Source organism: Myotis lucifugus, unplaced genomic scaffold (genome assembly GCF_000147115.1).
Source record: "Myotis lucifugus unplaced genomic scaffold, Myoluc2.0 scaffold_2998, whole genome shotgun sequence".
Lineage (NCBI taxonomy): Eukaryota > Metazoa > Chordata > Mammalia > Chiroptera > Vespertilionidae > Myotis > Myotis lucifugus.
Window position 1 is genome coordinate 2,364 of NW_005874046.1, and position 14,085 is coordinate 16,448.

Consider the following 14,085-nt stretch of genomic DNA (forward strand, 5'->3'; position numbering starts at 1 on the left):
ACGCAGCTGGTCAACATACAGGCCAGCCTTCCCCATCCAGCTCTGCCTGCGGGGCACTGAGTCTGCCGCCTGGCCACGGCTCTGTGGGCCACGTGGGACTGACTTAGGGGCAGGAACTCTGCCACCCTGAGGGGGGACACCAGGGGGCTGTGTGCTTTTCCTTGGGGTGTGCCCACCAACAAGTGGGTTCAGGGAGAGAGTCTCCTCTGATGGGGAGTGACCCAAACTGCAGGGGGCCGCCACTCACTCTTTCCGTTGGTCGGCCAGCGAGCTGCCCCGTGTTAGGGCAAACATGTCAAACTCGTCCTCCAGGCGGCCGGAGGTCTCCAGAGACTGCAGGCCAGCCCTCACGCTGCTGGAGCCCAGGTCTGCGGGGACAGAGAGACACGTAAGACTCCGCCTGCTGCTCTCGCACGCGCCGTGGCCAAGCTGCTCCCTGCCGGGCCCAGGGCTGGTTCTGGGTGGGCAGCACAGAGGGGGGTGCACACAGGGCAGGATGCATAAACGGGGCAGCCACGTGCTGGCTTCGGGACCATGGGCATAGCTACCGCCTCACTTGAAGTGATTTCCTGGGCTTGGCATGAAGCAGTCAGTAAGAGTAAAACCAATCACAGTGATAGGTCAACCATTTGATGGCTAACGTGTGCCAGGAGCCCACTCCGGCCTGGCACTGCTCTGAGCCTGGCCCGTGCCCGAGTTCATTCAGTCCTCATCACCGGCTGTGAGGACGGGCCCATTCCTGCCCATCCCAGAGGAGGAAGGAGGGCACAGGACGTTCCCGTGACTTGCCCACGCTCACCCAGGCGATTCAGGCCACGGAGACTTCAGTGTCGAGGGCAACCTCAGAACAGTGGGACTGCTGAGGCCCGGGAGGGCTCAGCCATTGTGGGCTGTGAGGGAGAGCCCCATGTCTTGTCCCAGATGCTCAGCCTTGTGGCAAGATTCAGCCTGGGACCCCAGTGGGGTGGGGTCTGGGCTAACATCCTGCTGTTGGGGCTCCAGCTCCAACTGTAACACAGGATGGCACCCCCAGAACTGCAGGGGTACCCGCACTTACTCATTCCTGCCAGCTGGGACGAGAGGCCGCCAGTGGCTGCTGGGTCAGCGCCCATGTCGATGAGGTCAGCTGCCGCCTCGGCCTCACTGGGGGCCTGGGGGAAAGGGAGACCCACCGTCATGCCCCTGCCGGTGGCCTTGCTCCCCTCAGCCAGAAGCACTGGCCTGAGGAGCTGTCTCCCTCGCCCTGCAGCTGTGGCTTCTCCCCTTGGCCTCTAGCTCTGCTGCTCCCTCTGGAGGGTGGGCAGATCCTTGGGCACCAGCTGGTGGCAGAGCTTAAAAGGACAGTGACATAAAAAGCTAGAAGGGGACTTTTCTAGGAGCCTAGACAAGAAGGTGCATCCTGCACAGGATATGGGGTGGTGATGAGCACAGCCCTCCTTTTCTGTTAACAAGGCACGATCTGGTGACAGCAAAGCCGTTTACCTTGGCAGTCTGGCCAGTCCGGAACCGCTCGAACCTACGAGACAGAAAGAGTGAGTCAGGGAGACAGGCTGAGAGGCGCCTCGGCACAGCCAGGCAGAGCCCTTCATGTGCCGTGGGTCCCCCGGTTCTCCTCTAGTCTGTTCCCGTGGGCTCAGCATCAGCGCAGCGGTGAGTCTCGTTTGTCTGGGCAGACCCAGTGATGCCTGGCATCCGAGGGCACTATTAACTGTGCCCCTTTCACTTGCAGAAGTGACCCAATTTGGATTATCAACAACCTGGCCACTCCGGTCACGATCAGCGTCAGACAAACGAATAGGAATAGACTAGAGGAGAACATGGGATGCAGAGGTGAGGACTTCTGTGGAAGCTGCTCAGTAATCTACCTGTGTACCTGTGTGTGCCAGGGCCTGCAGTGGTATATGAAAGACACACATCCTTGCACTGCCCCGAGCCACTGGCCACCCTCAGACAGGCCTGGCCTTGGGCAAAGGGGGTTAAGAAGACCTGGGTCTGGGGTCTGTTCGAGTGCTGTCCCTGGCCCTTGTTAACTGTGTGACCGTGGGTACGTTACATCACTTCTGAACTTGTCTCCTTGTCTGTTAAAAGGGGGGTGAGAGTGGAACCTGCCTCCCCGATGTGAGGATCAGGCAGACACAGTGTGAGTGGTTGTGAATAGGAAGTACCACCAGGCAAATGCCAAGCCTGCTCTTTCCCCATTGCCCGTGATCCTGGTGGGACGGCTGTCAAAGGGCCCTCCTGTCCCCCCAACCAGTGGGCACAGCAAAGCTGAGCCAGATTCACTCGGGGACTTGCCCCTGAACAGAATGACACAAGGTGAGGAAGCATTTGGACCCATTTACTGATGGTGACACCTTGGGGACATGGTCTAGGACAGCGGTCACCAACCAGTGGTCCGTAAGGTCTGAAAGGTTGGTCTAGGAGGTTCTGCCCAGAGACCCCTGAGCTGCCCTAGGATCAGTCTGTCCCTCCTGCTCTGTTGGGAGGCCTTGCTGTTCACTCTCCTTTGGACTCGAAATGCTATGCATTTAATAGAGGCTATTCATCCCATCAATTCCTTTTCTAAATCAGCTGGAAACGCTGTGTGTACTTGCAGTCAAAGAGCCCTAATTAAGTCCAGTAAGTGGTCCGAGGCCCCAGAGCCAGGCAGCGGTGGAGTGAGCAAGGACAGACCAGCCTGCCTGGCTGCGGGCCCACGCGCTCAGCCACCACCCAGCCACCACCGCTGCCCTCGCCGGGGGCTGGACACAGGGGCATCGGGCAGGGCTAACTGGCGAGGAGAGGAGAGGTAGTGGAAGGCGGGGCATGCATGCCCACGCTGGAAGAAGACAGCTGAGGGTACATGCCTTGGGTGGCCGGCCTGGTGTTTGAGAGGAGATGAGAGGTCAGCCGTGTGGGGAGATCAGGGCACAGGGTAGGTGGGAGGGAGGGGGAGGGTGGGCAGCTGCAAGGCTGGGTACCGTTCGTGGCGCAGGAACACGTTGTTGAGATTGTCATTGACGATGAGCAGCTCCTCCGTCAGCTGCTCGTTGGCGATCCGGGGGATGAGCTCCAGGACCCGCTGCTGCATGGCTCGGCACGTCCGGTTGAGCTCCTGCCACGGAAGCAAGTAGGACAAGCATGGGCACCGGACCAGAGCGAGGCCATCTCTCCTGGAAGGGCTCTGGCCCCTGGTGACCTTGGAGAGCAGAGAGGACTCCACCCTGGACTGGAGCTCCACAGAGCAGCTTCAGGGGCTCCCAAACGAGCCTCTGAATTCCACTTCTGTGTTCCACACTCACATTCACCAACACGCTGGCTCCATGCAGACTTCATTTCCCTGTCGCCATCTTTGCTTAGTTGAACGGAGCTGCCAGGTGGCCCGGCCGAACAAACTGCAGCTTCTCTGGGTGTACTGGGGTATTTTTGGTAACCAAAACATAAAAGATAAACTGGATGGCCCTAGCTGGTTTGGCTCAGTGGATAGAGCATCGGCCTGCGGACTGAAGGGTCCTGTGTTTGATTCTAGTCAAGGGCACATGTCTGGGTTACAGGCTCGATCCCCAGTAGGGGGCATGCAGGAGGCAGCCGATCGATGATTCTCTCTCATCATTGATGTTTCTATCTCTTTCTCCCTTCCTCTCTGAAATAAAAAATATATATATTTAAAAAAATAAAAAATAAACTAGATGGCCTGGTGGTGTTGCTCAGTGGTTGAGTGTCGACTTATGAACCAGGAGGTCACGTTTCGATTCCCGGTCAGGGCACATGCCTGGGTTGCGGGCTTGATCCCCAGTGTGGGGTGTACAGGAGGCAGTCAATAAATGACTCTCTCATCATTGATGTTTCCCTCTCTCTCTCCCTTCCTCTCTGAAATCAATAAAAACATATATTAAAAAATAATAATAAATAAGCCCTAGCTGGTTTCGTTTAGTGGGTAGAGCGTTGGCCTGCGGACTGAAGGGTCCCAGATTTGATTCCAATCAAGGGCACATGCCTGGGTTGCGGGCTCAGTTCCCAGTGGGGGGCATGCAGGAGGCAGCCAATCAGTGATTCCCTCTCATCACTGATGTTTTTATCTCTCTCTCTCCTTTCCTCTCTGAAATCAATAAAAATATATTTAAAAAATAAATAAATAAACCAGATTAACACCAACTATTATCCACATTTTGAATTTTTGCCTCATTATTCTCAGACTTATTTAAAAAAACACTTTTATTTAGGAATGATAGATTTATAGAAAAGTTGCCAAGATAGTACAGAGTTTCTGTAACCCTTCACTCAACTTCTCCTTAGTCTGGCATTTGTCAGAACTAGGACATGACCATTGCTACAGCGCTATTAGCTAAACTATAGGCTTTGTTCAGGTTTCCCCAGCTTTTCTACTAACGCCCCTTTCTTGTTCCAGGAGCCCACATTGCATTTAGTCATCATGTCACTGATGGGCGCTTTTTTTTAAAAAATAAAGTTTTTTTTGCCCTATCCGGTTTGGCTCAGTGGATAGAGCGTCAGCCTGCGGACTCAAGGGTCCCAGGTTCAATTCCGGTCAAGGGCATGTACCTTGGTTGCGGGCACATCCCCAGTGGGAGTGTGCAGGAGGCAGTTGATCGATGTTTCTCTCTCATCGATGTTTCTAACTCTCTATCCCTCTCCCTTCCTCTCTGTAAAATAAAAAAAAGAAGGAAAAAAAAAAAAAGAACCTGGAGTGTTTGTTGTGAGAGAGAAACATGTTTTGGGTTATATGTTAGTACACACCCCGACCGGGGATCAAACCCAAAACCCAAGTATGTGCCCTGACAGGAAATCGAACCCACCACCATTCCGTGTATGGGATGACGCTCCAACCACACCAGCCCTTTTCTCCTGGAGGCATCACTGAGACTAGACGCTGTCCAACACTGATTTGGGATCTTTCTGGACCCTTTAAACCGCCCCCTCCTAGGTCAGGCCTTCTCCTGGGATTTCCTTATCTGCCTTTCGAGTGACTTTCAACATCTGGTGGGCCTCCCCTCGCTTCCTTCCACAACCAAGAGCACTTAGGGCTCTGTTTCTACTTCCTTGTCTGCTCAAGAGCAGCAGTTGGAGCCAGGGCCCTGGGTTCCAAACCCAGCTCTGCTGCTTACCAGCCATGGGACCCTGGGCGCATCACATGACCTCTCTACCTCAGTTTGCTGACCTGGAAAATGGGGTAAGAGTCCCTACCTCACGGGAGAGGGTGAAGATTAAGTAAGTGAATGTATATCAAGCGTCCACATCAGAGCCTGGCACTTGGGAAGTGCTCGAGGTCCCTGGGGCACCTCGCCCGCCTGCTCCAGCAATCACTCACACCCACAGCCCGGGCTTGGGACACACAAAATTAACTGCACTTCAGCAGCCCTGCGCTTCCTAGCTCCCTCACGCCTCTCACAGCCCTCATGTGGTCTTCACAGTCACATGTCCTTTCAACTCTGAGACTCCGCCTTTCCTCCCGCACCCGGAGGGAGGACCCAGGGCAGGGACACCCGGTCAGCTCAGGTTATCCCTGCCCTCAGGAGCGTGAAGAGAGACACAAAATGAGACCATCACACCAAGCACCCCATGATCCCCCTCATGGGTTCTGTGGCTCCTGGGCCTTTGGGTCCCCCAGCTTTTTCGGTGCCTCTATGAACTGACCTTCCTGGGGGAGGTGCCTCTCCCCAAACCCAGCTCCTCCTGCTTCAGTGCCTGACCCTCATCCCTCACCAGCTGGGGATGTGACTGTGGAAAATCTCCTGACCCACAGGAGCGAAGACCCACAGCTCCCACCTGCCTCCGCCCCGACACCAGCTGCTCTCTCACGCCTGCCTGCCAAGCTTGTAATCTGAAAGGTGGAAATCTCGCCTACCAGCTTTTTCTCAATATCATTTATCCATAGCTTACTCCGGACCAGGCACAGTGCATAAACCTTGTCTCATGCCAAACTTGTCTCATGAAAGCTACTGTTAGAGAGCCATCTTACAGATGAGGAAACGGAGGCAGAGGAGCTATTCTGAATTCCAATCTGATGGAGTCCCAAGTCCCTGGTGTTAACATCTCCTGTGTGATGAAGGGGTTCAGAGCAAGCATGGGAACTAGTGTGGGTGGGAGGGAATGTGTGTGGTCACGTGAGCACAGTCACTGGGGGCGGATGCGGGCTCACCTGTAGCAGCTCCAGGTCTGCGGGCTCTGCCTGGGTGGGCACCAGCTCCGTCAGCATCTCCGACATCACCCTCACGTTCCCACTCACCATCTCCAGCTCACTGCGCAGCTTCCCGATCTGAAACACACCGTCGCCCCGGTGAGAGAGGCCCGGGGCCGGAAGCCGATGCCGCCCACAGGGACTGAGCCTGGCGCCACCAGCCTGGGTGTGGTGCCCAGAGGAGCTGGCCTCCAGCACCCTCACTCGGCGCCCCCCTCACAGAGGCTCTACCAACCGTTATCATCTCCAAACTGGGGAGCCTGCTGCAGGGAGAGGCCGAAAGGAAAGAAGCGGAGGGCGGATGCACCACAGAGCCCGGCTGGAAGCTCCAGAGCTCCTGGGCCCACAGGCAGCTAACGAGGCCCGCAGGGCATTCCCCCAGAGAGGGGAGTCAGCGGCCGCCTCCCCCTCGGGGATGGGATTCTCCCTCTCTCCTCTCCTAGGCTTTCTGTCTTGCTCCTGGTCTGTTTGTGGTTCTGTGTCCCAGGCTCCTCTGAGGATGAGTCCCAGTACTGCCCCCACTAGGAGTACGAGACAGATTTAGCACTTGTTAGAGGGACAGGAGCAGGTTCTCAGTGATCCAAGGGCCGGAGGTCTTGGCTGGGGGATCATGGTAATCAGGCTGCAGTCCCTTCACCTGGGTGAGGGGGTAGTGAGTGGCCCTGTCTGATGCTGGGGGTTCGGTGGGGGCCGGGTCTCCTCGTGAGTGCAGTACACCGTGGGTGGCCAGAGACCACGGAAGCTCCAAAATTAATCCGGCTGAAGACTCCTTTGATCATGGAACACCTCGTGGGTCTCGTGACAATTAATCTAATTGTGACATTAATCTGAATGTCACAATGTAAATTTATGATGCCTGTGATAGCAGCTACCTTTTACCAACCACCGATTAAGTGCTTCAGCACATAACGTACATTGCTAATCAAACTTGACCACCATGCCCGGCCAGCATGGCTCAGTGGTTGAGCATCGACCTATGAACCAGGAGGTCAATGGTTTGATTCCTGGTCAGGGCACATGCCTGGGCTGCAGGCTTGGTCCCCAGTGGGGGTTGAGCAGGAGGCCGCCAATCAATGGTTCTCTCTCATCATTGATGTTTCTACCTCTCCCTCTCCCTTCCTCTCTGAAATCAATAAAAATATTTTAAAAAACAAACAAACTTGACCACTGTCTTACGAGGCAACTATCATTACCCCAGACGAAGCGCAGTGTTCAGACACAGGCAGTGCATTCACCAAGGTTCACTATCACCTTCCAAACCCGGAATACATTTGCTACATCTGGCCTCTTTAATGAGCACTCTTGGTGTAAGTGAGTGGAAAAACCACTGCTCACAAGTCCAGCGAGTGCAGGGCATGTGGGACCCAATTACAAGTCTGAGTTACATCACTGGGCGTCGAAGACTTACTGAGTCCCAGGAGACCACGGGCTCAGATTACACAGACGGTCCTGTTTGGTTTGGTGAGAACCTTCTGCACCAGACGCAGTCTTCATCCACGCAGCTGCCAGGCCTCAGGCAAACTGCTTTACAGTCATAGCCACGTAGATACATTTTACAACCCTTGCTACAGTTTTCCTGTACCTTGAATTATCTGTCCAGTTAGGAAAACTTCTCTAGTAATATTTACAACTCTGGGAGGTGATTTTATGATATCAAAGTACACAAGTTTCTCTTCACACAGGTTGGGGCTGAAGGGCTGTTTAGTGAGCTGGTTTACAGACCCGATGATACGGTACCAGAGACCAGCTGGCGCACTTTGGAAAGTCAAGTTCCACTTTTGTTCCATCACACACCTGTGCCTTTCTCACCGGCACTTTCGGTAGCTAAGCTCTTACACTTGGCTGACATGATGGGTCTGAAGTCTGCAGAACACCTCCCAGGGGCACCCCGACAGTGCAAGGCCCTGTCCCACACCCCCGCAGCCGATGACCAAGCACCCAGCCAACACTAGCCTGGCAGTGGGCGTCCCTTGCAGGAAGAGCGCGTCAGCCCCCTACAGACTGCTCCTGGCTGATGGGGGTGGGGGGCACCTCACCTCCAGCTTTAGGAGGAACACGCTGAGGGGCAGAGGCTGACTAAGCCATGTGACCCCTAGTCTGAGGAGGGTGCTCTTTCCAAGCTCTCCCAGGCCCTGGCCTGCCCCGGGGAACCTTACTACGCCCCCTCTTCTTGGGGCTTCACGGGAAGCAGCAGGATGCAATGCAAGGGGTTTTCAGGACTATTTGTGTGGATGTTTTAAACTGCGTTTAGCCAGAACCTCTGCTCAAATGTCACGTGAGCACATAAGCAAACCACACGAGGACAGTGAGCTGCTGTGGGCGAAGGGGCCCCTGCGGGGACTTCCTCTCCCTGGTGCTGCCCGAAGGGCTCTACCCAGAACAGAGCTGGAGGCTGGCTGACGCGCAGGACAGAGCCGGCCTGCAGCCAGACAGACCGGAGCTCGAATCCCAGCTCTGCCTCTGCTGAGCCGTGTGGCTCTGGGCGAGTGAATTTCTCTCTCTGAGCCTCCTCGTCCAAACAGGAGGAATAACAGGCACCGTGGGGTGGCTGTGAGGACCAGCAGAGGCCCCACAGTCCCTTTCATTCTGACAGGAGGTCTTCCCTGACACGTGAGGAGGCAGCCTCCACCGTGCCCCTTGGGGTTTTGACCCCGGCTCGTTTACCTGCTCAGGGGTTGGCGTTATGGGTGTGTCGCTGGGGAGTACAGCTGGGGTGGACACAGGAGCCGCGTGCTGGCTGGGGTCCCCCCGATGAGAGGTGTCAGTGCCCGCAGAATTCTGTCCGGACGGTGTCTCTGAGTTGAACACGGTCTAGAGGACAAATGGCTGGATCAGTGAGGCCCACAGGGGCCCCAGGAAGCAGCTGCAGAAAGCAGCGGGTGACGGCTCCTGCCTCCCCTCCCCACTGTCCCCGAGTCTCCTCACCCTCTGGGGTGTGTGGATGGGCGACAGCATGTCTAGGTCAGTCATTGGAAACTCCAGACCCTTCCGCCGCAGGTCCTCGTAGACGGCGACGACACCAGTCAGATCGGGCGAGCTGCGGAACGCGTCGGCCCAGGACTGAGGGGACCAAGGGACATGGCCGGTAAAGACTGTTCCTGAAGCCCTTTTAAGCTCACCTACCCCGTCCCAGAGAACAGCAATTCTGTCCCTGAGTTGCTGGTCCTTTTACAACATCACCCCGACACCCCACTCCACAGCAAGGCCCAATGCTGACAAGTCTCCCCACACTCTGAACGTCCAATCAGTAGACAGCCAAGGTGGCCCCAAATAAGAAACAGATCAAGGCGGCAGCAGCAGCAGCAGCAGCATCGGCTCCTTTCTCCCCGCCCGCCCCGCCCCGCCCCGCCCGCCCGCCCGCACGCACCTGGATGAGGTTGAGCACCTTGTCGTGCACGATGGTGGGGGGGTTGTTCTTGGGCAGGATGGTCCTCACCAGCACGCCCTCCACGAAGTCCTGGCTGGCCACCAGCACGTGGAAGCGGTGCCCACAGTTCTTGACACAGGTTTCCAAGACCTGGAGGCCAGGATGTGCCGTGAGCACCCGTGAGAGGAGGGGAGCACCCCGGGCCCCACCCTCCCACTTGGCTGATGTCCCAGAGTGCAGCCTGGGAGAGGATGGGGCCTCCTGAGGTGAGACCTGGCCCTCAGAGAAGCAGGGACGATGTGGGGTCCGGGCTGGCTTACTGGCTGGGCAGAGGGCGGTGTGCTGGCCAGAGGCCCTTCGCTAAGCGGCCTCGGTACCCACAGAACCCTGTCTATGCTCTTTCTGAGCTGAGTACAGTCTGGAGGGAGGTGGCCCTCCAGGTGGAAACCAAAGAGGACTTTCAATCAGGTGGACCCTGCGGCGGAGGAAAGGTGGCGAGCTTCCCTCCAAGTGTCCTGTTCCTATTCATGGCAGCAGCTGCCTTTACTTTTCAGCGCAGCGGATTCACCTGGATATAAGGCTCTGTGTCGGAGGCTGGCACAGAGCTCTCAGCCCCACTCCCCAGCAAACCCGCCCTGACAGCCAGGATGCCCACTCATGCCTGGCTCGTCCTGTTGGGGGCAAGGGCTGTCCTCAGCCACTGGCATTTGTTTTATGTTCGTTTTTCAGGCGGGATGTCCAGGTGCTATCAGCACCCACCTGCGCCTGCCAGGCTTCCTGCCACGGGCTCTCCATGGCTGGTTCTGAGGGACGGGCCTCCGTGTGCCTGCTCGCTCACCAGCCAGTAGGTTGGAGAGAACTTTCCCCAATGGCCTCTCCTGCCACTCCGTGCCCGCCAGCAGTGTAGTCAGGTCAGCACTTTGCCCAGGACCCTTCCTTCCCAGCCCTTGGAAAAGGGGCCCCCGGTGGCTAGGTGTCCTGCTGGGCCCGGGGAGCCAACCCCAGTGGACCCTGGTCCGGCCATGGCCAGCCAGCCAGCCAGACGGGGCACTCACCGTGAGAGCCAGCATCACCTCGTGGAAGTTCTTATTCCCCGTGATCCTCTTCTTTATTGCTCGAAAGGCATCTTTGGGACTGGACAGAGGAAAAGGGGAGGGGTGGGCTGAGGTGGGGCCGGCCTGAGATCAGGGGCTCTGGAGACGCGACGGCCCCTATGAGCCGCCTCCCTGCTCCTGTCCCTGTTTGCTGTGTGTCCAGCCTCTAATCACATCACACCACCCGCCCCACCAGAGTCCTCGGGTAGATCTCCAATTTCCGTGGCAGGGACTCTCAGTGTGTGGTCCCGGACCTCCTGAGGGGGGACATGTGAGTGTTGGTTAAAAACCCAGAACCTTGACCCCACTCTTGACCCCTGCACCGAACCTGAGGGGATGTGCGTGCTCACCACGCCCCAGGGGCTTGTGGTGCAGATCCAAGTGAAGAACCTGTGACTGTAGGCAGAGCCCTAATGCCCGTCCTGCCAGCTCCTCTGCCCACCCATCCTTTCCCTCACACTGGGTGCTGGGGACACACTGTGAACAAGACCACATGGCCCTGCTCCACAGAAGGTCACATGCTCTGTGGAGCCTGGTGCAGGTGGGAAGTGAGCGGGTCCCGGGGTAGAGCGAGTGGGTGTGGGAGGGTGGGGAAGTCTTCTCCGAGGAGGTGGCACTACAGCTGAGTGAGAAGGACGAGAGGGAGCCCGCTGTGGGGAGCAGGGCAGCGGGTGAGACAGAGGCAAGTGCCTGGACCAGGGCCCTGGGGTGGGAAGCAGGAAAGATGGGCACCCTGAGTGCGGGGGGAAGGGAGGGGCCGAGACACGGTAGGTAGGAGGGTGGATGCACCTCTGTGCAAAGGGCGCCTGAAGACCTTGGTGGCAGCTCTCCCTGTCCCGTCTGTACTTTACTGCCACCCCCATGCCTCATCCCTGCTCCTGCCCCTCAGCCCTGAACAGGTGACATTGATATATTGCCCAGACTGACCACTCCTCCCTAAAAGCCTTTGTGGCCCCCAACTCCAGAGCCACAATGCTGTCCCCGTCCTCCACCTCCCTGCGTGCACGGCCACGCGGGACTGACGGGGCCGCGGCTAGAGGCCTCCTAGAGGGCAGGGACGCAGGGCCCAGCACGTGGCAGCGGCTGTGGGAGCATGAGCACGTGGCTGTGAGGGCCTGCCCTGCTGTCTGACCAGGCGTCTGTCTGCCTCTCAGTGCTCACCAGGTCGGGGCAAGTCAGGGCAGTCGGGAACCCTGACATGGGTCACCCAACAGGAGAGGAGGCGGCAGGAAAGCCTTCCTGGGAACGACTTCCATGAGGGGCTGAGCGTGCAGGCCTGTCAGGCTGTGACAGAGGACACTCGGGGTCGTGGGGCCCATCCCAAAAGCTTGAGGCAATTTGCAGCCCAATATTAGGCACAGCTCCTCGCCCTCAGGCTCCTCCTGGGGGGAAGCTGGTGTTCGCTCCTGGCGGGCCCCTCACCTGTGGCCACCTCAGCTCCAAAGGGACCTGTCCCCACTTCTCACAGAGTGGTACAGAGAAAGGGCATGGCGCTGGGGTCAGAAGTTCTGGTGTGTGTGCCCTTGCTGTGGGCCTACTGTGTGCCCAGTACTCTGCTAGGAGCCCAGAGTGGATGACAAGGAGGCCACCGCCCAAGGAGGATTGGGCAAGAGACTGAAGTTTAGACGCCAAGCTCAGGGAGGCAAGGGTCATGCCTGCTTTGCACACTGCTGGGTCCCCAGGCCTCGTGCAGAGCCTGGAACACAGGTGCTCAAGTCGACAGCACGCACCTGAGGGGGTGTGTCTGAGCCCCTCTCAGTCTGCAAGGACCCTGCTGTGATGTCAGCTCTCCCGAATGGTCTTGACTGCCTGATGCAGTCGCCCGCAGCCCCTCTTGGGCTCCGAGCTGGGTGCCCCTGCCCACTCCCCGCCTGCCCCTCTATCACACAGCGCGGCCAGGCCGAGAGGACCTCCCACAGGACAACTGGACTCCCAGTGAAGAACGGAGAGGGAAACGAGATCCTGCTCCAACTGCTGACCCTGATTTTCCACAACAGAGGCCACAGCGGTCTGCCCTTCCTGCTGGGTGCTCGCCACGCCTCTCCCCACCCTTCCTGGATTTTTCTGAGGACAGTGGACAAGCATCCCCGCTCTGCTCCCCTCAGGGCCGTGGGCTTATGGCTAGAAGGACTGGAAAGAGTTAAAGTTACTTGCCCAGGTCCAGAGCTGGTCAGTGCCGGCGAGTCAGAGACCAGGAGCCAGCACCGTGGTGCCTCCCCCACACCCCGTAGTGCAAGCTCGGCAGGGCCCCTGGGCGCTGAGCAGGGCACCGTGGCCCGCGCCCCGAAAACTCGGCCACGGCTAGCTCAGTTCTGCGTCATCTCCACTGCCCTCCCGGTGATCCCGACCCTCCCTGTGGTTTCACACGTTAAGGAAACGAAAGTCTGTTCTTGCTCGCTGAGGAAGCCGGAGTCCCTGACACACTCCAGCCCACAGGATGCAGAGAGGTACGTGGGCGCCTCCTAATCTGAGCTGCCAGCTGGCCTGGCCTGGGAAGACCCGGCTGGGGTGCGGCTGGGAGGCTGAATGGGTGGGAGCGTCTTGGGGCCACGGGCCAGCCGCACACCTGGTGGCTCCAGGCCTCTCACCCATCTGCCGGGAGGGCTGACAGGACCGTGGCTCCAAAATGCATGTTCCTGCTGGGGTGGGGCTCAGACGGCCTCTGCAGCCCTCCTGGCCCCGAGGGGCACCTGGAGGTCTGCCTTTGCGCACAGAGGTGGTGGGATGGGTGGGGGCTCTCTGGCCGGAGGCGGGGTGCGGCAGGGTGGACGCTGACTGCAGCTGGCTGTCCTGCCTGTACCCCGGCTTACCCTTCCTCCGTCTCGTTGATGATGTCGCAGATCTCCATGTTGAGGGCCCAGTCCTCGCTCTGCAGGGAGCCATCGGTAGCTTTCTCTGAGGAGAGGAAAGCACAAGTCACAAAGGCGTGTGGGTCCCAGATGATAAACTCAAGCGGTGGGGTGTGCTGTGGTGATGGGGGTAGGGCGGGAAGAGAGGGAGGACAGTGGATGCTTCCTGGGCACCTAAGATGGCCAGTCGCTGTGTAAGCTATGCCACCTACATTGTCCCGTTTTGTCACTTAATTCTTATTAGAAGCCACACTGGGCTGGGAGCGCGCTGTCCTGTGACGGCTGAGAAGCCGTGGCTCAGAGCACTGGACGGGTGAGCAGGTTCTCGAATCCAGCCGTGCTGGCTTCAGAATGCTTGTTTTTCACGTGACAATATAGAGTGTTTTTTGGGTTTTTTAAAAAATACTAGTAATGCTTTTGTTAATTTTAGAGAGAGAGGAAGGGAGGGGGAGAGAGAAACATTAATCAGCTGCCTCCTGCATGAACCCCTTTGGGGATCGAGCCCACAACCTGGGCAAGTGCCCTGACCAGGAACTGAACCAGTGACCTTTTGGTGCAGGGGATGATGCTCAACCAACTGAGCCACACTGGCCAGGGCAA

At 57.8% G+C, this 14,085-nt stretch overlaps 1 protein-coding gene across 1 annotated transcript; it reads right to left on the bottom strand.

Annotated features, from left to right (window-relative positions):
• Nucleotides 1-221: 221 nt before the first annotated feature.
• On the bottom strand, nt 222-13,580 carry LOC102422171 (target of Myb protein 1). Its single transcript, XM_006108653.3, has 10 exons — nt 13,447-13,580; nt 10,598-10,676; nt 9,543-9,692; nt 9,101-9,235; nt 8,840-8,986; nt 6,137-6,253; nt 2,961-3,094; nt 1,483-1,516; nt 1,058-1,151; nt 222-368 (listed from the first exon to the last, which is right to left on the bottom strand). The coding sequence occupies exons 1-10, from the start codon at nt 13,482-13,484 to the stop codon at nt 244-246; spliced, it is 1,053 nt and encodes a 350-aa protein (XP_006108715.1). The 5' UTR covers nt 13,485-13,580; the 3' UTR covers nt 222-243.
• Between the last annotated feature and the right edge of the window lie 505 nt (nt 13,581-14,085).

What these genes read in the sequence shown, in the direction of transcription:
- LOC102422171 (XM_006108653.3), bottom strand. Translation starts at nt 13,484, where the DNA reads ATGGAGATCTGCGACATCATCAACGAGACGGAGGAAGG. An exon ending in AGGTGCTCAACCTCATCCAG is followed by an intron (nt 9,236 to 9,542) that starts GTGCGTGCGGGC and finishes TGGTCCCCTCAG; the next exon opens with TCCTGGGCCGACGCGTTCCG. An exon ending in TAACGCCAACCCCTGAGCAG is followed by an intron (nt 6,254 to 8,839) that starts GTAAACGAGCCG and finishes GGTGTGTTTCAG; the next exon opens with ATCGGGAAGCTGCGCAGTGA.